At 34.6% G+C, this 23,936-nt stretch overlaps 1 protein-coding gene across 7 annotated transcripts in view; it reads left to right on the top strand.

Annotated features, from left to right (window-relative positions):
- The window catches only part of LOC123322683 (ankyrin-3-like), a 116,244-nt gene that overhangs the window by 59,014 nt on the left and 33,294 nt on the right, over positions 1–23,936 (top strand). For all 7 annotated transcript variants that reach the window (XM_044910665.1, XM_044910669.1, XM_044910668.1 and 4 more), the window contains exons 4-10: positions 3,969–4,132; positions 10,890–11,045; positions 17,560–17,886; positions 19,073–19,349; positions 21,084–21,244; positions 22,437–22,640; positions 22,721–23,011. In XM_044910665.1, coding sequence (XP_044766600.1) covers positions 3,969–4,132; positions 10,890–11,045; positions 17,560–17,886; positions 19,073–19,349; positions 21,084–21,244; positions 22,437–22,640; positions 22,721–23,011 — 1,580 coding nt within the window. The remainder of the gene's footprint in view (positions 1–3,968; positions 4,133–10,889; positions 11,046–17,559; positions 17,887–19,072; positions 19,350–21,083; positions 21,245–22,436; positions 22,641–22,720; positions 23,012–23,936) is intronic.

The following is a 23,936-nucleotide window of genomic DNA, read 5'->3' as shown; positions in this document are numbered from 1 at the left end:
CTTGATTTCTTACAGAAGCCAATTAGATCCATGGATGAATCCAAAAAGTGTCTCTCTGTATTCCTTGATCTTGCTAGAGCCTTTGATACTATTCCACATAGTAGACTACTCAATAAGGCGGAGACTTGTGGTATTCGTGGTGTTGCCTGGACACTCCTCAGAGACTACCTCTCTGATAGATTTCAGTCGGTTGTGATTGGGGGGGAAAAGAGCACAGCAGAAGCCCTGGGAATTGGAATACCTCAGGGAACGGTATTGGGACCGTTGTTGTTCCTCATTTATATGAATGATATCAATAAGATAAAAAACCTACAGGCTCACCTAGTTTGCTATGCGGACGATACAGTAATAACATTCACTGCTGAAACCTGGGAGAAACTAAAGAAAATTGCGGAAACCAATATGAGAAAAATTTATTTATGGTTAAAGAACAATTTACTAACCTTAAATTTAAACAAGACTAAATTTATGACATTCTCTCCATCAATTGTCGACCAACCCAAGCATTTCGCATTGAGACTACATTCTCCTCATTGTAATACTCAAATATGTACTTGTCAACAGATAGAAAAAACCTCTAGCATAAGATACCTCGGAATTATATTAGATCAACACCTAAAATGGACAGAACATATAAATCACGTAGTAAAAAGAGTAAGGTTGTTATTTCATAGGTTCTATAGGTTGAGGGACATCCTCTCAAGGAAGAATTTACTTTTATTATATGGCAGCTTGGCAGAATCAATAATCAGATATTGTATTGTTGCTTGGGGGGGTGCATTCTCAACTTCGCTGCAGACGTTACAAACAACACAAAATACTTTAATAAAAATCATTTTGAAAAAACCAAGATTACATTCCACAAAACTGCTATATGAGGAGACTGAATTAATGAACATCAAAAATATTTTTGTGAATCAATGCATAATAAGAATGTATAGAAAACAGAATATGTATGAGCAGAGAAGTGGAGGGGTGACTAGATCGGCATATTGTATGAATTTTCAAGTTCAACATTTTAGAAAGTCCGTAACCCAGAGATCATTTATGTATTTCGGTCCTAAATTCTTCAATATCATTCCAAATGACCTAAAAAAGTGTAGTAGAATTAATTACTTCAAATCGGAAATCAGACGTTTTATATTGAAAAATCCTGGGAGATTTGATTTCTGATTCACATGTTGGTTGGTGATTCGGGAGTAGATTTTTTATTTTTTCTTCCCATTCGGTCGTTATCGCTTCCTCCAGACTGCGCGTCGTGTTACACAGCCATTATCTTTATTTGTGTACATTTAACAAAGCACCAGGGAATGTTCAGTGGTACAAACAGACGACTGTCTAGGTACATTGTGCGTTCTTGTGGTGTTACATATATAATTTATATTTAGGATGTGTGTACTATTAATGTCGAAATAAATTTGATTTGATTTAAAAAAAAAAAAAAAAAAAATATATTTAATTTGGAGCAAATTCGGTCTCCTGACTTTTTGCTGTGCGAGGCACCGTTTCCGTTCAAAAAAATAAAACACATTTTCATGCATGAAGAAATCGCCAAAATTTGATAGAGCAAAAATATTCTTATTATTATTATGTACCTACCATATCAAATTTTGGCGATTTCTTCATGCATGAGAATGTGTTTTATTTTTTTTAACCGGAAACCGTGCCTCGTACAGCAAAAATTCAAGAGACCGTATTTGCTCCAAATTGAATAGGGATTCAAATAGTAATTTTATTGTCGGAAAAACCAGTGGCGTATCATTTTTTTATCTGAAAATATTCAGTCTCGCTGCAGTACGGACGCCACTGGTAGAATAAAAAAGAAATGATATTATGGAGAGAGTGCTCCTTGACGCTCAAAACCTATGTTTCAAATTTCATAGAAATATTCCAAGCAATGTGAAAATTATTAATAAAAAACAATTTTTTTATATAATTTTAACACCCCATATCTCGGAGAGGGAACATTTCTCGACATATGTTTATATGACAAACTAGGGCTTGTTTTTGACGTAGAATACGAGGTTAAAATTTCTTGGTTACGATATGGACCACCCTGTATATTCATAGATCCAATAATGGCAATAACAACGGAATCAATGAAGAAATAGAAAGACCATTTATCATATTCAAATTTTCAATTATTACACTCACTAAAAAAGCGAATCATGTGAAAATTGATCAGGAAAATTAATTGAGATCCAGGTTGTCTATAAAAGGCGATTCCTTCTGAAAATATCATGTAAGTATTATTATTTTCGCGATAGCTCAGTTTTTTATTTCTATCGTTGTTCGTACCAAAATGAAGCGTTACCCTTGACCTAAATGACATTACAATTCTGATTAACCAGATAAGCTATAAATAATGTTAAAAAAATGCAAGCGAAATTTTGAGAACGAAAAAAGTCAATTGAACATTTGACCACAAAACAATAACTGTACATTAAAAATAAACCACAGATGGGGAATACCAACGACTCATTGAATTTGGGGCAATCGTAGATGCAGATAACTAAAATATTAAAATTATGATGAAAAACTACATGCCTATACTCCATTCACTTTTATTTTAGCAGTCGGTTGGCCATGGAAATTTGACACATTTCACTCTGTATAGTACGAAAATGTGGGGTTATGACGCTTGTCAAAACATTTTTGGGTGTTAAATCAACGCTTGTTGCCCGTTCTACGTGAAAGTTTCTGTTATTACGTATTTTATCACAATGTCGAATCTCTTCGGAAAATATGTGACGAACATAATTGAAGTTCATACAAACTGATTGAAGGCATACCAAATCCAGTTATCATAATATGCACTAGCTTGGGGAGAGTTAATGTTCGTTATCTTCTTTGGCTGAAATTTGAATACGTTACATCAGTTGTAGATTTCAAAAATATTAACCCGAAGATGAAATGCATATATTGCAGTGGTTGGGAATGGGTATCTCCCGAAGGAATTACCAGATAATTACAAGAATGTTAAATTCTTCAACTAACATCATCTTGCATCAATATAAGTAAAAGGAATTAAAGGAAGTTTCAATCAAGATGAACTTCACCTTTGAACAAAAATTTCACATGAATAAACAATTAGCAGGACAATAACTGGCGCGTATTTGTGGCTGTTTATCTTAATACATTGATATAATAATAATTAGGTATTTATTGGTACCTTAAGACATTTACAATGTATAGGACAAGTCAAATGAAAATAGAATCAATTTTCTGGAACTTATTCTACGATGACATTCATCGAAAATCCTGTAGTAAACGTTTCGCATTAATTCACTCAAACATAAAAATCTCAAATGCCACCACTTTTTTGGTCTCCCAATAGGAGGAAATTCTTTTTCATCCTCTTCATTCACAATCTTTCTGATTGTGGAAATATTCAGCTGAAATATAAGTCGTTTAGATTCAGATGAAACATTACATAAACTCTCTTACATTGAAAATGTTCGCTACCGTCTGACGTATTGTGGATTTTAGAATATCAGGGTATAACTATTTGAATGAGCGGACCTGAATTCTAAATAGCACTTTCTGAAACCCTGTCTCTTTTTTCAATCACTTTCGACATTTTCGTAATATTAATTGATATAAGTTGTGGCAACGGCGTTATGACATTAACGACATTTCATCAGTGCCAACCTCACTCCGTTCTAGTTATAAAAACTTGAGAAAATTATTTCATGGCCAACCGACTGCTAAAATAAATGTGAATGCAGTGTTTTTTATGAGTTCGAATTCGAAACTCAATCAGTCCGGTCCTGAGTTTTGTCAAATTTCAATATTCTGTTTTATTGAAACTAGTTACTTTAATCTGATAATGAAATTTGGGAAACCTCCTGTATTTTGGAAACGGAGTACCTAAAACACACACACGGTTTTCGTTTGTCCGTTTACTCGGGGAATCCCCTGTACAGAATGAAAGTATTGTTGCTAATATATATTTCATTATTTTCCAGCTGGTCAAGAAGAAGTTGTTAAGATCTTAGTTCAAAATGGTGCATCCCTGAACGTTCAGTCCCAGAATGGCTTCACACCTCTTTATATGGCTGCTCAAGAGAATCACGATGGTTGTGTGAAATTTCTTTTATCGAAGGGGGCCAATCAAGCATTAGCTACTGAGGTATGTAGGATGTGTTCTTTTGGTCCTTACAATTTCTGAATGATTTGCTTTTTTAAAAGCTTAAAACACCGGACTCGGCGCTGTCTAGAGCAATTGAGTGGGCGAAGAAGCTCCACAGTATTACAATAATTATATAGACGGGTTTCCAATTAAAGGAAATTAAGAAATAGCTCACTAGGAATCTAACTTTTCAGTAATCTCACTAATCTCAGAGAATGTGAAACGTATTTTTACCATGTTTCAAACAAATAATAGTCATCGAAGAAACAACAAAAACATTTTGACGCTACCTGCTTGCTAAGAGTTCACAAACTTAAATACACTGCGCAAAAAAATTAACGCACATTATGGAAATCTCAAATTTATTCTACAACTGAAGGTGTTCTCAATGATAATTATTTTTATCAGAATTATGCATGCATATGTTATCCACTTTCAACGGTTTTCTTCCAATACAGATGTTTTTTCCCAGCAGGAATAAAAAAAGATGATATTATCAGATTTTGAATGTATTGGCTCCATTCTAAAATCAGTTGTTCTCGATCAATTCTAGTGATCAATAGTTTTTCTTTCGTTTGATTTTCTACACTCGATCGCTATGCAACGCAAAACACGCAATTTGACCCAAGAGGAATGTGCCCAAGCGGTAGTTTTGCGAGAAGAAGGGTGGACATAGACAAGAATTGCAGAAAGGTTTCGGAGATTCCCATACAAGTGTGTCCAGAATGTTGTAGCGATTCAGGGAGAGGTATGAATGTCCGAAGACCAGGATAGGGTAGACCACGGGTAACAACTGCCATTCAAGAACGTTACTTGAGAGTTTCTTCGTTGAGACAACGGTTTGCAACCGCTCGCCATCTTCAAATTCAGCTTGAGGAAACTCATGAGGTGCAAATTAGCACTCAGAAAATAAGAAATCGCCTCAGAGAATATGATTTAAGGCTCAGCCCATCGAAGGGCGCGTTTGGATTTTGCGAGAGAGCATATCCATTGGGAAGAGGCCGATTGGGAAAGAGTTCTCTTCACAGATGAGTCTAGATTCTGCCTCTACCATTGTGATCGACGTTCCCTTGTAAACAGACGTCCACATGAAAGATATGCTCAGTGCAATTTCCTGAATACTACTGGTTTCGGGGGAGGATCGATTATGGTATGGGGTGGAATATCTTTGACTGCTCGCACAGACCTGGTCGTTGATAATGGAGCTATGAATGCTGATAAGTATATAAGGAACATTCTTGAAGAGCATGTAGTGCCATTTGCCCCATACATTGGTGAAAATTTCATTTTTATGGACGATAATGCCAGACCCCATCGTGCGCGCATCGTTCAGAAGTACCTTGAAGAGGTTGATGTCTTTCGAATGGAATGGCCAGCAAGAAGTCCAGATCTCAATCCGATTGAGCAGGTTTGGGACAACCTCAATAGAAGGCTGAGAAGTTCAGAAAATCATCCAGCTATTCTTCATGACTTAGGAATCCAACTCGGAGAAATCTGGGAAGGATTAGATCAGAACATTTTAAGATCACTCATTTTGAGTATGAACCGTCGTTGCCAAGCTGTAATTAACGCAAGGGGTGGAAATACCAAGTATCAAATCACTTATCAGCATTTCAGTATTTTGAAAATTGTTCATTTCTCTTCTTTCACATAAGATTCGGTTAAATCCTGAATTTTTCTTACATTTAATGTGTCTTTTTTCGTTCAAAACCTTCCCGAGAGAACATAAAAAATAAGTTATAAAGTCAATGTAGAGTTAACTTTCATTAAAATTGAGATTTTCAGAATGTGCGTTAATTTTTTTGCGCAGTGTATTTTTCAATCGAATGTCTAATTCAAAACTACTTTCATTTAGGTTATGAAATGAATTTACTAAGAATTATTTCAATTAATAGTCAATAATGTTAAAATGTTTTATATTTCAATTTAGATTTTCAAAGCTTTATCGTATTGAATTTCCTATGGGGGGCCTCTATTGAATCAGAAGTATTTCTTATTATCCAGGTCAAATTAGCTTAAATGGGGATACGAACATGTGAGTACTGATGCAAGGCTACTGGGATGAAACTATTTTATGGGAGGTGCACATAGACATACTTAACAAACTGGTTCAATTTCGTGTGTCATGATTAAGGGTTGATGTCACAGTGTTTGACTGAATGTCATTCAGGAATGTGGCTTGAAAATGGTTTAGTTTTTAAGCTTCGATATTGAATTACTTCTTAAATATGGATTTATGTATGTGTGAAATATTCAGAACTTAAAAAAGAGCAATAAAGAATTAACAACAAACTTAGCTTCAGCTACAGTGAATATTTGGGAATGTCTCATGTTTTTATTCAAATACTAATATGTCGAATTTTCCGAACAAACGTTATTATTATTATATTTCGACTCTTCGTATGCAAATTTTGAATATTTTCCATATTTCGATTCATATGCCTTATCATGAAGATCAAAAGTTCTTCATGTTGCATATTATGACATATATGACCCAGTCCCTATCATGTAGCTCGGACCAAAGATTCCAAGGCGAGTGACCTTGACCTACAATATAGTATTGATACCAATTTCTAATTATAAACACGTAAAAGCTTCTTCCACTTTAAAGAATTGATGTACGTTTATAGGATTGTGGGACGAAGTTACACCAATTGAATTAATGAAAATTTGCAATCAGAAGGCGGCAAATCTATATACATTAATGAATGCAAGTTATGAATTTTTGTGCCAATATCACAGGGTCAGCCTGAAATTTAGGTAGAGTAATTTGATGATTACATTAATACATAGTCCATTCAAGAATGACTGACATCCTAGTAGGATAAAAGTCCAGAAGCATCTTAATATCTACTCACAACAGATCTTCAATAATTTCTGTAGTTTCAATCAGAGAACTGGAATATATAAAAATAACCTAGAAAAGTATTCGAAAAGAAATATTAAAATTCAGAGTATATTATTCAGTATTCAAAATTGATACAATTTTGTTTCCAATTTGTCCGATTAAATTAAGAACATAAAAAGCGGTACAAAATTCCAATTATCTTAAGTGTTATCGTCAGTGTTTAGATTCACATAGTAGATTATTTATTACAATACCAACCTGAATTCCGCAACACAAAATCTTACCTGATGGGCCATTTGCCATTACCAACGATTTTCCATAGCAACCCGAGATGTCAATCATTCTTGAAGGGATTATAAAGAAAGTACTCAATTAAGTTTAGGTAATTATTAACGTTTTGTGGGAATTCTTTGATATATGTACATGGAAAAAGCAGATTTAACAACCTCAAACGAGAAGCAAAATATTTTGAAGAAATCTACTCCTGGCTGCAAGGATTGCGGTATGGAAAAATTAATATTCATGTATTCATGCGGAGTAAATTACCTAATAATAGGTAATGGTATAACTATAAGAGCTTTACTAGAGAAAAATAATCTATATTTACTAATATACCCCAACATCTTGGATATATATCCTTATAATATCAACAATATTTGAAGGAGACAGCAAGGTTTTTACAGTTACCTACTTAATTCTTTTTCAGTAGAATAACTGAACTACACCTTGGTAGAGGATACGGTAAATGTAAAAACGATTTCCGTATTGCAGGACTGAACGCACCTACTCGAAGTTCATTCTGCAATATGTTGTCCTATATTTGAAGCTGCATTCTGCAGTGGAAAATGGCTATTGTCGGAATGAAATTTCATCCACAATGCATGAGTCATAGCATAGTAAATGATAAAATAACAATATGTTTGCGTGATATTCGAAATCAATTTCTGTTGTTTTGGATAATCACTGTGAAATCACAAAATTATTCCTGCTTGATTTGCTTCCTTCTATATCTATATTTACAGAGTGTATGAAAAATATTATTATTTTGATTTTTTTCAACTTTTCATGAATAATTGAAGAGTTTGTCAAGCACCTCCTACAAGGGGCGGATGATAAATGAGTTTTTTAAATGGCAACCCTAACTCTTTTTGCTAGAAATGGATGTGCGTTTTTTTCCTGAGGATGATTTGGTCATTGATTAGATTTTTTCACCAACCTTCTTTTTTTAATACAGGAATTAAATAGATGTATTTATTGAATTCTAAATTGTTTTTTTTGTGTAATCGAAAACACTTTTTGTAGTGTAATCGAAAACACTTTTTGTAGGGTTCCGAGTAATTGATGAATTGTTCGAAATAAAAACCACACAAATAGTCATTAACACGTTCTTTCGTTTTTCATCAATCCATACCCAACGAATGGAGCTTATTTTGGATAACACTTTAAAAATATCAATTAGGTACAATACTGAAGTGTACCAAAGTCAATGACCTCACAATACAAAAAAAAATAATATTCAATGATTTTATTCCATTTTGACGTTTAAACACGCCATTATCCAACCCATAGCAATATGTATCCGGGAAAGGAATAGTAGGCGTTTTTCCTGCACTAACGACCGATTTCATAATCAAACCTAAAGTCCTTTTAATTTTAAAGCATCCTTCAACCCTACTAAAAATGACAGTAAAGGAAGCTTTAAGCTTAAAGTGACGTTAAATTCGATAATGAAACTGTAAAATACCTATTTTACAGTAAATGATATTTTCTGTCATGTCTCTATGCATGAAAATCAAATCAAATTTGTTTGATCTGTTTCGTGAAATGGATATATTTATATATTTCAAGCGCTTGTAGAAAAAATATTGTTCCTTACCTACTCTTTCGCAAAATGTCTTTCTACACTTTTGAGGAAAATAACTAAGATTTAACCCACAAGTGAAATAGAATGACATGAATATGAAATGATAAAGGTCATATTGTCCTTGTTGGTATGGATTTAATAATGCCCTAGCAATAATCAATTGCCCTAGCCCTAGCAATGACACCTTTCATTTCATTTCATAAATAAGATAATTCTCTGTAAATTATTATTGTTTCAATCCTAAGCAAAATGGAATAAAATTTTATATACTTTCAACACGTGTGTTAAAAACATTCATTTAACTCACTTGTTGTTTAAATAACTACTAAGCACTTAAACCTTATAATAATGAATGGTTGATAAAAAATGTCTACCGATTCCTGGCACAGAAAGTTAAGGTTGTCATTTAAAATACATAATAGGTTCGTACGTACCTCGTAGAGGATATTGTGCGTTAATACCTATTATTCACTCTGTATCCAAAAAATCACTGACCAGCTAAATGACTAAATGAGTAGCAAGAATAAAGAATCTGATATTCGCCATTTGAAAATTTTGTAGAAATGAAATGAACATTCTATACATGGACATCTTGCGAATAATTTTGTGCCATAATACTTGACCTAACATATCATGATGTGAATAGACGATAATAAGGGTGTTAAAAGTCTCTAAACTAGATTAGCAGAATAATTTTACTCAATCGAATTCAAATAGGAACCCCATATGGGACAAATGAAGATAAATCGAACCGATCTCATTAAAATTGACAGGCTTTGTTTTTGAATGCAACAGTGATAAACTGATCGTATCGTTTCATATTTATAATTCATTAATTTTTTCTGTGCGAAATTACAATATTTTCATGACATCTTCCAAAATTTTAAATACTAAATATGATGTTGGGAGAGTCAAGCAAAATGATTTGATTTATTCAATACTGATAAATTCTTTGTGATCAACATATAGCTAATAAATAATTCAAAATTATAAGTTGGAGACGATTATTTTATGCGAGGAAGAAAAAGGTGTATCTATATAATGATGCAATAATGTCAAGGACAGTTAGTCCATCTTATGAATTACTACTAGTTATTAATAGATCGATTGGTTTTCCATTCTAATTTACAGGAGTATTACTTATTACTTATATCATTGGTGATGCATATTGTATTTTAACTACATCTCCAACCAAATTTTTATTTGGAGAAGGCAAATTGTATCAGTATTCGCAAATTTTAAACGAACTGAAAATTTCAGTGGTCTTATAAATTCATATTCTACAGGCTGACCCGAAATTAACAAAACAACATTTGGAAACAGATTCTTGATACAAAATTATGAGACCCTTATTTTTGATTTTTGCCAAGAGGACCCCTCTTTCGGAATTACAGCACCTTGAAAATCGCTTCTAAAAATAGACTTTTCATTTTATCTCAGAAATTGGTCATATGAAAGTCACCTAACTCGGAACACATCAGGAGTTTTATGCTACCTATTTTGGCAATTTTTGAGAAAAATAAAAAAAAATGTGATTAATTCGCGATTTGTATGAAAATCTACTTGTATAAGTTTTACACTTTTAGATTTTCATTAAAAATTTTGCGTTTCATGAAAAAATCTCAAAGAGACACAGTTTTTCGATTGAATGGGCATTCTAACGGTTCAACAATTTTCAAGGAACTCAAATTCGCGGTTATTGTTCAGTGGTTCCATAGACATTATAAAAAGTGTCCCAAGGGAGTCCATCGCCAAAATAGGTATAGCTATGAGATTTCGCATATTATCATAAATCTCCAGTGTACCAAATGCTGTGATTTTCGTAGGACCGGATTCTGAGATAAAACACACACAATTTTCCAAAAAGGTCCTGCTGAATCAAATTCGCAATGTAATGAACTTGATTTGGCCTTCATGTTCCATGGTATCTGCAACTGCACACCCATCCCTCTTCGACTTGTATGTGTGTTTTATTTTATCTGGAGCAGTAAATAATAAAATAATTAATCTTTTCTGTTCGTTTCAATTGTACGTTCACTTTACAGGATGGGTTCACTCCTCTAGCCGTAGCTATGCAACAAGGGCATGACAAAGTCGTGGCAGTGTTGCTAGAAAATGACACTAGAGGAAAAGTTCGACTGCCTGCCCTACATATAGCGGCAAAGAAGGACGATGTCAAGGCAGCTGCACTTCTACTGCAGGTGAGCGAGATTCACGTTCAATCATGATAATTTATTACGAGCTAGGTCATATCGGTTATCTACGGTTATAGCAGAACACACAAGGTATCGATTGCTCAAAGTTCTACAAACCACAACAACCACAATAGTGTTGACGGTTTATATGCAGCGTGAATTGGAGGACATAGTCATAAATATTCAATGGAACAAAAAGAAGGATTCTTAAAATAGGGATGTTTCGTTTTTTTCTGAGGAATTCATAATGAATTTTACAATTCGCCATTTTGTATGTTAATTAGTAATAAATGCTACATCCATGTACGTTTTATAGTTGTAAATCAATGTAAAATTGAAATTGAAATAATTTCATTGTGGGAAGATTTTTAAACTGATTGCAATATGTACTATTATTCTCAAGATTAGTAAACTCTAAACGATGCCCCTTTCTTCCTGTTGCTTTTATGCAAAGCCTTCAAAGTATACAAAGTAAAAAAAGGTGAAATAGACGTGCTCGCGTTTATTTCCTGCGTTTAGTCGAGCATTTTTCTGCCATATCTTATTTGGTTACAATTTCTGTACTCTCAGATTTATTCTTTATGACCATCATTATTTGATGATTTTGAATTTAATAACATTGCTAGCGACAGTACTTATTATGTGTAATGATAATAATAATAATAATTACGGTCCATAAGTGCCTAAGTCCCCATCATTAGCCATAATGTGTATATGTAATTTATGTGTACCAGTGTACCGCCAATATTCCTGGTGCATCAACAAATTTTCCCTCACTGAGAATTTTGCGATAGCGATGAAAAAAATGCATTATGTATGTGCGATTCCTTGAAAAACGAATCGCTGGATAATCTAACATTGTTCTCGGCGCCACATTTTGAGTGTCATAAAGTAGCTATTTATATACTTATAACACGATCATTCTGGCGTTTTATTGATTGGAACAGAATGGTAAATAAAATACTTGATCAGAATTTTGCGAGCTCACAGGTAGGACGGACATCATTTTCGATCAATATTATATAAGAACTGAGGAAAAATCTGAAAGCCAACCAAAATGGCACATAATTTTGTTTTTCTTATAGTGATAAAGAGATGTTTATTGAAAAATGAATTAATCCAATATATTGGGTGATTCGTCTCAAGAAATCCACAGAAATAAAACCTTGGAAAGAACCTCAATCCTTGCAGTTTGGTTTCAAGGTCATTTCAAGGTAAAATATAGATTTTTAGAATGGGGAATAGGTATAAATTTTTTTGGAGAATATTGATTTTCGTGATTAACTAAAAACATCGATTTCTGCATATTTTTCATAAAATGAATTTTTATGGAGATATGAAGTGTTTCATTCCTAAAATTGTCTTGATAATGAACCTGAAGTTACTTCTCCTAGAATCATTTAGTTATGCGTTCCTTCTGAATATACAGGGTGTTCCTAAATTGAACGTACAAACGAAAAGGGGAGATTCCTTAAGTGAGTTTAAGAAAAAAAAGTCCCATAAACATGGGGTCGCAAACGTTTCGTTTTCGAGATACAGAGTGTTGAAGTTTGAATTTTTTTCAAGTTTTTTCTCATAGTATCTACACTTCACAAGATATTCAACTGAAATTTGGCATAGATATTACATTTTAGAGTTCTCACCACGTGACATGGCAATTTCGATAGAAGATCTACAGGGTGATATTTTTTCTGGAACACTGCCACCTGTTCTTCTGCAGAACTTTTTTTTGGTGAGCAACTGTTAATTTGAAAAAAATGTAAAAAGAAGCTCTGTTCTTATACTAAACTTTTCGGTCTCTTGTAGTTTTGTCGTATCTACCAACGATTTCGAGAAAAAAAATTTTGAACGATTCATTCACCACAGATTACAAACTGGCCTTCCTATCATCGAGAATTTCGAGAGAATCGTTCAAAATTTTTTTTCTCGAAATCGTTGGTAGATACGACAAAACTACAAGAGACCGAAAAGTTTAGTATAAGAACAAATCTTCTTTTTACATTTTTTCAAATTAACTGTTGCTCACCAAAAAAAAGTTCTGCAGAAGAACAAGTGGCAGTATTCCAGAAAAAATATCACCCTGTAGATCTTCTATCGAAATTGCCATGTCACGTGGTGAGAACTCTAAAATGTAATATCTATGCCAAATTTCAGTTGAATATCTTGTGAAGTGTAGATACTATGAGAAAAAAACTTGAAAAAAATTCAAACTTCAACACTCTGTATCTCGAAAACGAAACGTTTGCGACCCCATGTTTATGGGATTTTTTTTTCTCAAACTCACTTAAGGAATCTCCCCTTTTCGTTTGTACGTTCAATTTAGGAACACCCTGTATTCAAAAAGAAAAGTTACATAGTTCATTTTCTGAATTTTTCTTTCAACTGCACACATGAGTTGTTGACATCGCTATAATGAAATCTCACTGCATGCCGAATTTTGAGATTGTTTCCGCTGCAAACAAATGCATTAGTAAATAATTTTGAATTGAGTAGTGGAATTAATGTCTGTGAATTAAATATCAATGAATATGTTAACGGCATGCAGACAATTATTGAATTCTGAAAAAGTACATCTCCACTTTTTCAGTACACCACACTTTTTCAGAATTCAATAATTGTCTGCATGCCGTTAATATTCATTAATAATTTTGAATTTCATATTGCTTGTTTGCATCTTTTGATTGAAATTATTTTTGATTTCTCATTTATCTCTGCTTGAATACCCAATTCTTGAAATTAAGTGGTGTGTGTGAAGATTTTCATAATAAGAATTGTGAGCACGAAACACTTCATATTTATTTTTTTGGCAAAAAATAAAGAAACAATATATTACTAGTTAAGACGATTCTGCAAAAAAACTATATTTTCCCAATTGAAAAAGTCCACTTGTCCTTGAAATGACCCTGAAATCAAACTCCAAGGTCAGATTAATGGTCTGCGGTTTGCATTCGATGTCCCCATGAACTTGAAACATTTTTTGATTCAGGCTTTTACCAAAGAGTTATTCCAGTGGACCTTTCAAATGGGTTACCCTATATAATTGTGGTCTTCGATGTATCATAATAATTGTGTGAAAAATTTAACAATTTCCTAGATTGCCAGTCAAGGTTAAGAATAACCTATACACGGTGTTTCATTATAAACTGGACAAAAATATATGGCCTGTAGATGAAACTGGAAGAAGCATTTCTGCTTTATGACATATATCCCGTTTTCGAAAAATAAGCGAGATACTGGGTGTTGAACATTATTATCTTTTAGCAATATTCTGAGTGTTATCATTTATGTATCAACCTTCAAACCACGGTTTCTGGTCACATCTGAGTATTTTTGAGTGCTCAATTCAATGATTTTCTTTTTTGATTCCTAATTTGAATATCACTTTCAGAATAAACACAATTTTAGAAGGATTTCTGTGAATTTTTTTTCATAAATCGAACTCTTATAACAGACGACTATGAAAACGGAATGGAAAAATATCAAACCGTTTCTTTACTGCAACCGTCCAAATGTCTCGTTTGGGACGTCTAACATAATTGAAGGAGAAACAGTTGGTAATATGAATTTATCACAAAAAACTCTTTTCGATAAAACTTGAAACTCTATTGACTATTGACTCTTATTAACTATAAAATGTAAATTGAAACTGATCTAAGGATATTAACTTTCGTTACTAAGCAGCGGTAATTTACAGAATTTTACAGTGCATTCAAACTTGTCGCAACTATTTATTCACACCCTGTATATCGACCCATTACAATGCTCAAAATTCTGCCATTTCGTTGAATATAGAAAATTTTCTATGCTGTGGAAAATATCAAAATCCTCGATCTGAAAGATTTTTGCAGGAAAACGGAATAGAGTTCAATGGTCTACGAGAAAGAAGAAAGTCGTCATACTAGCACAATATCTATTCGAAGAAAAGTTTTTCTGGACATACAGAACTCGGCAGGAATGTTCACGGAGAAATGAACTGTAGAATCGACTGAATAAACCGTTATTAGTGTACCATAGCATAAAACTTAACCGCAAATTTACATTTCTTTGAGAAGTGGTTCGACCTGGGACAATAGCAATATTTTCATCTTCATTGAAGCGCAGGAAATAATACCGCAGCAAAGGTTCCGCTCCGTTATCGATTTTGGATTCGCGAGATTCACGCCAAGAAGACCTAATGACACAGTTTTGACGTTTTTTATATTCAGTTGTAACATGCATTGTTTTTGGTCGAGTGCTTCACATTCACGTCGATACGATCAAATGACTCATGATTCACTCTCTCTCTTTCTCTGTCAATGAGGATTGATAAGTGGAACGCATGGTCGAGCATCAATAAAACAAATTAAGAAACGTACAGCTGAATATTATTGGAAATTTCGAAAATATTTGTATTACTATATTTATTTTTTATTTTATGACTTGATGGAATGACAGCTCCGCCATCTCAAATGTTTTATTTGAGCCATTTGTGGTGAAATGGTTCATTTGGGTGAGTTCTACCTTCGGTTAAAAGAAAAGTTGACAGGAAAAACTGAGTCTACTTCCAGCCCTGCAGTCGTTGAAGCCCACCTTTCTGCTCTCAATGTTAACTCCTCTCCTGATGCCGATGTTAACTCTGCTAGTATTGGTACTTAAGAATGTGCCAGACCATTTTCCTATGCTCTTTCTATTATGATCGCACATTAACATCTTGCCTTCCCTCTTCTTGACGTAATGCACTTGTAACGCCAATGTACAGGGTGGGCAAAATTGGTGATAGCTGAACTCCAACTTTTTCAACCTAACGAGATAGAGAAAATTGCATGGCACATTACGGTCGTCTTTTTTCGAGAAACTAATAATGCCATCAACTGCATTAGTCTATCTTCTTTTGGTTTCGAGTTATAGGTCAAAATTTAAATTTCAACTTTGGTCATTATCTCCGTTTCTCTTTGAGCTAGGATGTTGGAATGATAACATTATACAGACACTTTTTTGATAGCAATCCAGTGGCCTACTATGATTTTTTCCAACAGGTATATTTGCTGATCTTCAACATAAAGATGTCTTTTTTTTATGAAAACAGTAGTTTAAAATGACTGAGGGCGATGTGTCATATATTTCTGAAACAGCATAAAAATGGCGATTCTTTCTATTTCATTTCAAACTACTGTTTTCATAAGAAAAAACATAACTTTATGTTATAGCTCAGCAAATAAACCTGTAGAGAAAATCATAGTACGCCACTGGATAGCTATCAAAAAAGTGCCTGTATAATATTTTCATTTCAACATTTGAACAAAAATTCCATTAGTTTGGTACCGATTGTGGCAAAATTATACGAGAAAATTATCTCGAATAGTGTCCTCCAATTTGCACTTAGCAGCAACCTTATTCCCAAATGTCGACAAGGCTTCCTTCCTGGCAGATTAAGCATTACTAATCTCCTTGAATGCACTAATTCCAGGTCTGAGTCTTTAGATAAAGGATGTTCTGTTGACTGGATTTTTTCGAGTATTTGATCGTACTCCACATGATCTTCTTCTACTCGAACATTTTCATTTGTGGCCGCATACTTTCATGGATTGAAGGATTTCTCACCGATCAAACCTTATTCCAGGTTCTTGTCAATAGATTTTTCTATTCGGCGACACCTGTTGGAAAAGTAGTTTCGGTCCACTAATTTTTTCCTCTACATCTCTGACTTACTAAAGATCTTCAATTTTCGGTATTGTCAATTTGCCGACGATACCAAATTATTCGTCCAACGTGTCAGCCCATCTGATCCAAGAAGACCTGGAGAAATTGAACCCGAGATTGAACCGTTGGTGCTGGCAGTGGCAGTTGCCTCTTAACTATGAGAAGTGTGTTGCACTTGGTTGCTCACAATCCCCGTCGTCAGTACTTCCTGAACAACAATCTCATTGCTACTTGTAGTAGTCATACCGATCTTGGTGTTATTGTGACAGAGAGCCTAAGTTGGTCCGACCACATTCTTCAAACGGTAGACAATGCCAAAAGAACCTTATTCATGATTCAGAAAGCTTCTGGTAGATGTGATACCCCCTAAAAGATTTAGGTGAGACCCATATTGGAGTTTGTAGAACCTGTGTGGGGTCTATTATTGAGTAGAGATTCAGCAATGTTGGAAGCGTCCAACGACGGGCAACTCGTCAACCCTAGGGTATCCAGCGCTACGTTTGGGTGAAAGACTGTCAATAATGAATTTGTCCATGTTTGATGACAGGAGGCTACGTGGTGATCTTATCATAACCTTCCGTGCTCTGCACAACTTTTTCGTTGAACCTGGACGACCGTCTTCGAGGTCATGCTTACCAGCTGAGGAATGAGAGTTTCTCCGCAAAGGCAGCATTTTATCACAAACCACGTGTTTTTCGTTTGGCTTGGCCTCAATTCTTCACCTTTGCATAATAGTAATAATGATAATAATAAAAGACGTTCCTTGAAAAACACTCTATATGTATAAATCGTATATCTGGGACAAAGAATGAAGATATAATTGTTAAAATTCCTCTTTCAGAATGAACATAATCCAGACGTTACATCGAAGAGCGGATTCACTCCCTTGCACATTGCTGCCCACTACGGAAACGACAAAGTCGCTTCTTTGTTATATGATAAGGGAGCCGACGTGAACTACACTGCCAAACATAATATAACACCTCTACACGTAGCCAGCAAATGGGGAAAAATCAATATGGTGTCACTTCTAGTTGCGAAAGGTGCTGACATACAGGCAAAAACGAGAGATGGGCTTACTCCTCTACACTGTGCTGCCAGATCCGGCCATGACCAGGTCGTAGATATGCTGCTGGAAAACGGAGCACCAATGCATTCTAAAACTAAGGTACCTATCCACAGGCTTTTCCTTATGAAATAGATCAAATTAAATGATAATCTCAAAATGAAAGTGGGTTACGTGAATTTCAAAACCCAACAACATTTCGGTACAGTTATCAGTACCCATAGACGTGAAGGAGTTAGACTCACTGAGTTTTATTCTTTGATAGGTATTACATACAAGTATTCAAACGTTTGCATTTTTTTACTAATTCTTTAAATATGAGTACCTGATATGAATATTCACTCAGTTATCTTACTCGTTCTTTTACCTATATCTCTAAACATGCAAATTTATCTTAAGTATTTATAATACAAAATCAGTTCACTCAAAAAATAGACAAAATTAACTTCAGTAAGAATATTGCTTAACTTCAGTAAGAGTTGAGGTAAAAGCCTTATGACTTCTCGATGTGTATGTGGAGGTGGTTAATGAGAATGCAAAGATCTTTGTAACTGATCCCAAGCGTGTCCAATGAGACTGAGTCTGACGACAAAGGAATAACATTGTCAATGACTTATTGACTTGCTCTATACAGTGGCGTCCAACGAAAACTTAACACCTCGATTTTCCGGCTTTGAAAGGAAAATGTGGAAAATCGCTTGTACCCGTCAATTTCTGTTTCGAGGGGGAACAGCAACGCCCTAACGGGGGTGAGCACAACCCCTTGATTTGGAAAAGGGATGAGGGGAATTGCGATACCTCATGTTGAATTTCTTATCGAGTAAGTACTATGTGATCCTGAAATTTCGCATCAAAATTTCCATCGATAACGAAATGACAGGTAGAATAGTGTAAGAGTACCTAAACAGTCCAACACCCAGGAGAAAAATGCAAGAAAATAGCCAATTTTCAGGTTTTTCATAAGAGATCAATTTGATAATGGGCAGAATCCAATCCATTCTTTTCTAAGTACCTATTTTGCGAAATAAGGTGAGGATCCTATTAAAAAATTAAAGAAAGCTCAAATAATGACAATTAAATTTTGAACGAACTTGCCAAATTATATTTCAGAGCCATCTCCTAGTTTTTAAGTAGATCGCAACTAGGTATCTTCTTAGAAATCGGTTTGTTCTTTGGAGAGACAAGCAGCGACTAGCGAGTTTATTACCTGGATCGGTGCTTTCGCAATTTTTACTAGATTTTTTTTCAGTTCGTAAAGTACACTATTGATTTATATTTTATTTCATAGAATGGATTGGCACCTTTACACATGGCAGCTCAAGGAGAACATGTAGATGCTGCAAGAATTCTTCTTTACCATGGTGCTCCTGTGGATGAAGTCACAGTTGACTACCTCACTGCCCTTCATGTAGCTGCCCATTGCGGTCATGTAAGAGTTGCAAAATTGCTCTTGGAAAGAGGCGCAGATCCGAATGCGAGAGCGCTAAATGGATTCACTCCCCTTCACATTGCATGTAAAAAGAATAGGATAAAGATGGTTGAACTTCTGCTGAAACATGGAGCGAGTGAGTAGAGTTTTGAAGAGATATAATATATGATATATCATAAGATGCGTATTCGGATTTTCTCTGAAAATATCAGATGAAAAATAGGGTGCTTCTTTAGAAAAATCAACTTTTTGCTGTTGATCCCCCTGTAGATCACAAATCGAGTTTTTTCTATACGAAACTTATCCCCAGGATCTCAGTGATCCATTTTCAAAATTTGTTTTCTTGTTTTTGGTATTTTTTTTGTTAATATCTCCGAAAGTATCAGGAGTAGGGATAGGAAAGTACTAGACATAAATACTCAGATGGAGCTAGAGAAGCGAAAAAATTTATAATAAATATAGTATTCTGTTTGAAATAACGAAGTTTGTAGTATTAATGATAGAAGCGGCGTCGTGGCAACATTGAACATTTTTTAGTCAGATAGATCACAAACGCAAACCCTAGAACCAAAATCTTCAGAATAATCCTTTGATCCGTTCTTCGTAAACGTCTATTAGGTCACCCATCGTGGGACACCCTGATGTATGCTATTGGCATCACAAAGACGGCAAAGAAACGAAATAAAAAGGTTGAATATTTTGTGAAATAGAAAAATGGTTCCAAACGGAAATATTACAAACCATTTTCTAAATATACGAGGAAAACCGATGTTCCTTTGTTTTTCTTTTGCGTTCGCGCCGAGGTTGTCACATATATAGGGTTGGGCATAAGTCTGGAATAAAAACAACATTTCATCAACCAATAACTCAAAATGACAACGCTGAAGCAGTGAAATCAGTCAATTCATTTTAAATACTTAACTCTACATAACTTAATTTTCTGGAAATGGAAATAATACTCGTATTATTCAACTATTGAAATATTTCGGAGTATCTCACTTGGAATTTTGTATAAAAATTGCCACATTTATTTTCTACTTATTTTACTCTTTATTTGAATCACAATCTAACTTGAAGTTATATAATATGAAGATTCACTTGAAGAAACATCAAAGAACAAAAATTTATAATGTAGGTATACCTTTGTAGTCATCGCTATACCGAAGTCTAATTAGGTGTGAAATCAATGTTTCTTGTCTTTCCTCTGCTTCTTCCCTTTCTTCTTAAAGCTTAGGATAAAATTTCTTTCGGATAAAAATAAAATTAGTGCCGTATTTTATAGGGGAGAATTTTCATTGTTCCTACATTAACGATGGAATGTATGTCAGAAATGACGGGTGCTGGATGAGATGAAAATTAGAAGTCAGAAGAAATAAAAACATTTGAGAAAAAAAGGGCCGTATGTAAAAAATTAGTTTGGCCTCCGAAGGGCAAAACATCGTATTTAAAAAAAAAAATTCATCGAAGTGGCAAAAAAATAGGGACAAATCATAAGCAGATGATTTTGAAAGATCTAAGTCTTATATTATATGCTGCACTCATCTCACTAGAAATTAATATTAATAGCTTTTTACGAAACTCTACATAAAAAAGCATTATTGTGAAGAATAAAAAATTCTCACACCTCATTGTTTATTTTTACCTTTCATGTCCGGAAGACGTTCACATTGATCAGAACGAACCTATACCATGATGGTGTTCAGATGGTACATTCGACAATTTCTATGCACCTTTCCGAAACTTTAGCATTCGAATTCAAATAAGCATAAAAATGACATTTGTCAATACTTCGTAAAACAGAACTTTTATTGCAAACTCTATACATTAGGTTTATAAATTATATTTCTATTAAAACGTATATATTTCGCAGGCATCAGTGCAACAACTGAAAGTGGTCTCACCCCGTTACATGTTGCTAGTTTTATGGGGTGCATGAATATTGTGATATACTTACTACAGCACGATGCTAGTCCAGATATACCTACTGTACGTGGGGAAACACCTTTGCATTTGGCAGCTAGAGCAAATCAGGTAAGCTTTTTCTAATTTATAGTGTTGAGTATGTTTTTCATAGATGCATTGTAATTGTAATGTGAAGAATAGAATAAGAATCAAGAATGTCATGAAAAGTTTCCCACACTTTCTTTTCTGATAGACTTCAATTATACTGCTTCTTCCTTTATTGTGCTTGGCTTCTAGAGTTCTATAAGATCATACTAATGACTTAATCTCATTTGAAGCAAATGTCCATAGGGAGTGTTGCGTAATAAATGGATAATATTTTGTACCTACGGGTATAGAATGATGTTATGTTATGGCGGTTCAGAAAAATGTGTTTTGTGTTTTATATGTAGTAAAAGTTCCTCAGTTTTTTCAATCCGTTTTTTGGATAGTACTCCTTGATAGATACGCTATCGAACATAATTTATGAATTGTGGAGCATATGCATAGTTTTTTACTTAAACAACAAAGATCTTACTCCAATTTCCCGTTTTGCTGATCTCCTTCAACATTTTAACCTAATGTTGTGCCAAAGTACGAAAAAACATGCCTGTTTCATTGAGATTCCTAAATGGTAACTCACTGTATTACCAGCATTTAATACAAAATGAATTCCTGTTACAATGAGTCAAGAGCTAGAATAATGTGAATGTTGTACTCAAAATTTTTAGCAACTGGAGACATACAAACAGAATAAAGAAATCATTCATTAGGAGGGCAGGGCGTGTTTCATTCAATAAAATGATATTTTAAAGGTATTTTCTCTCGATTTCTTTCATTATTAAACTACACATTCCAATTAGTTAAAAAATAAATTCAATTGATAGAATATATAAATAAATATTTTTAAGTGAATTTCAGCTTACGAAGTGAATTTTGGAACTATTGTAATTAAGGAAAAAAGCTAAAATTGAATTCCTTTTACATTGAGTCGAGACTTCTTTTCCTTAGTTACAAAAATTCTAAAATTTACTCCATTAGGTAGTTGAAATCAACCTGAAAATATTATTGAATTCATGAGTGTGGGCCGGCTTAATAATGAAAGAATACTAGAGAAAATATTTATATCTCGAAAATGAAATGACATAAAAGCAATTTTTCTCGTCATTTTTTCTCTTATTTCGATTTTTTATTTTAGTCAAGCAATTGTTTAAATATTAGTGCTATTCAATTGAACCTATTAAATATGTAAGTGTCTAATTTTTTATTTCTGTAACCTCAGACTGACATAATCAGAATACTGCTGAGGAATGGTGCAGCTGTTGATGCTAAAGCTAGAGAAGAACAAACTCCACTTCATGTGGCTTCCAGATTAGGCAATGTAGATATTGTTATGTTGCTACTCCAACATGGGGCCAAACCTCAAGCTACCACGAAAGATTTATACACTCCTTTACACATAGCCGCTAAAGAAGGTCAAGAAGAGGTGATTACCATAATTTTTAATTTTTTCTTCTAAATCGCTTTCATACTTCCGGAAAAATGACGAGACCATTGAATTTGCAGGTTGCATCAGTTCTACTAGAGAATGGCGCCGATTTGACGGCTACCACAAAGAAGGGATTCACGCCTCTGCATTTGGCCGCTAAATACGGTCATTTGAATGTTGCCAGGCTTTTACTTCAGAGGGATGCTCCTCCCGATGCACAAGGTAAAAATGGGGTTACGCCGTTACATGTGGCAGCTCACTACGATCATCAGCCAGTGGCTTTGCTCTTATTGGACAAAGGAGCTTCACCACATGCTGTTGCGAAAAATGGACATACACCTCTTCATATCGCAGCTAGAAAAAATCAGGTGAGCGTTAGATATGAGTTGAAAACGCATTGTGATTGTGTTTTATGAAAATCTTTAGGGTTTTTACACCCAGTCTCTGAAACAAAATAAATTAAGCAATTGAAATAATTGATTTGCTCCTGTGTAAATTCTTAAACTAGTTTGTCAGGAGCAAATCAGTTTAATAGACTGGGAGTGAAAACCCTAAAGAGTTTCAGAAGATTGATTGAATTTCAATCGATACCATTGTGATTATTGTTTGAACTAATGTTTACTAGTCCCTAAGGAGCTCCTGAGCTTTGAAGTGCTCGCAAGCTGAAAGCCCTAAATAATAGGTGAACCCTTTAAAACAAATCAATATCAGAACCGGAATATTTTCTCCATGTTGTATTCACATAATAATAGCTCAGTATGACTTTAGCCTTGCGGCTTTCACACTCCTCTCCAGAGGAAAATTCACTTATCCCAGATATCTCAGATATCAAAAGGATTAAGCTCTGTTGGAGCCCTTTCCAGGTTTTCGGCCTCGTGGTGGTGGTCGGGTCTGGGTCGCTCCTCGGCTCCCTGTTGTAGGTTGGATTCCTGCTCCGCCCGCACTTCCTGTCGGAGCAGACGTTGTTCCTCTGCATTCCCCATGTACTTGCGTACAGTTCTCGCCGTTCCGAGCAGTACCGCCTTCTGCATGACTCTATAGATATTTTCGTCCAACTGAAGTTTCCTCAAGTTCTCTAGTAGTTTCTTCGGTATCAGGCCTGTAGATGAAATGACAATAGGGATGGTCTTGATATCTTTCAGCTTCCACTGTCTTCTGGTTTGTTCCTCGAGATCCCTGTATTTTGAGATGTTTTCAGTGTGCCTATCTAGAAGATTGTTATTATTTGGAATTGTCACGTCGATGAATAATGCTCTGTCCTCATCCTTATTGAGCAATATGAGGTCTGGTCTA

Source organism: Coccinella septempunctata, chromosome 1 (genome assembly GCF_907165205.1).
Source record: "Coccinella septempunctata chromosome 1, icCocSept1.1, whole genome shotgun sequence".
Taxonomy (NCBI): domain Eukaryota; kingdom Metazoa; phylum Arthropoda; class Insecta; order Coleoptera; family Coccinellidae; genus Coccinella; species Coccinella septempunctata.
The sequence above is the reverse complement of the archived record's forward strand: the minus strand, read 5'-3'. Positions and strand labels throughout refer to the sequence as shown.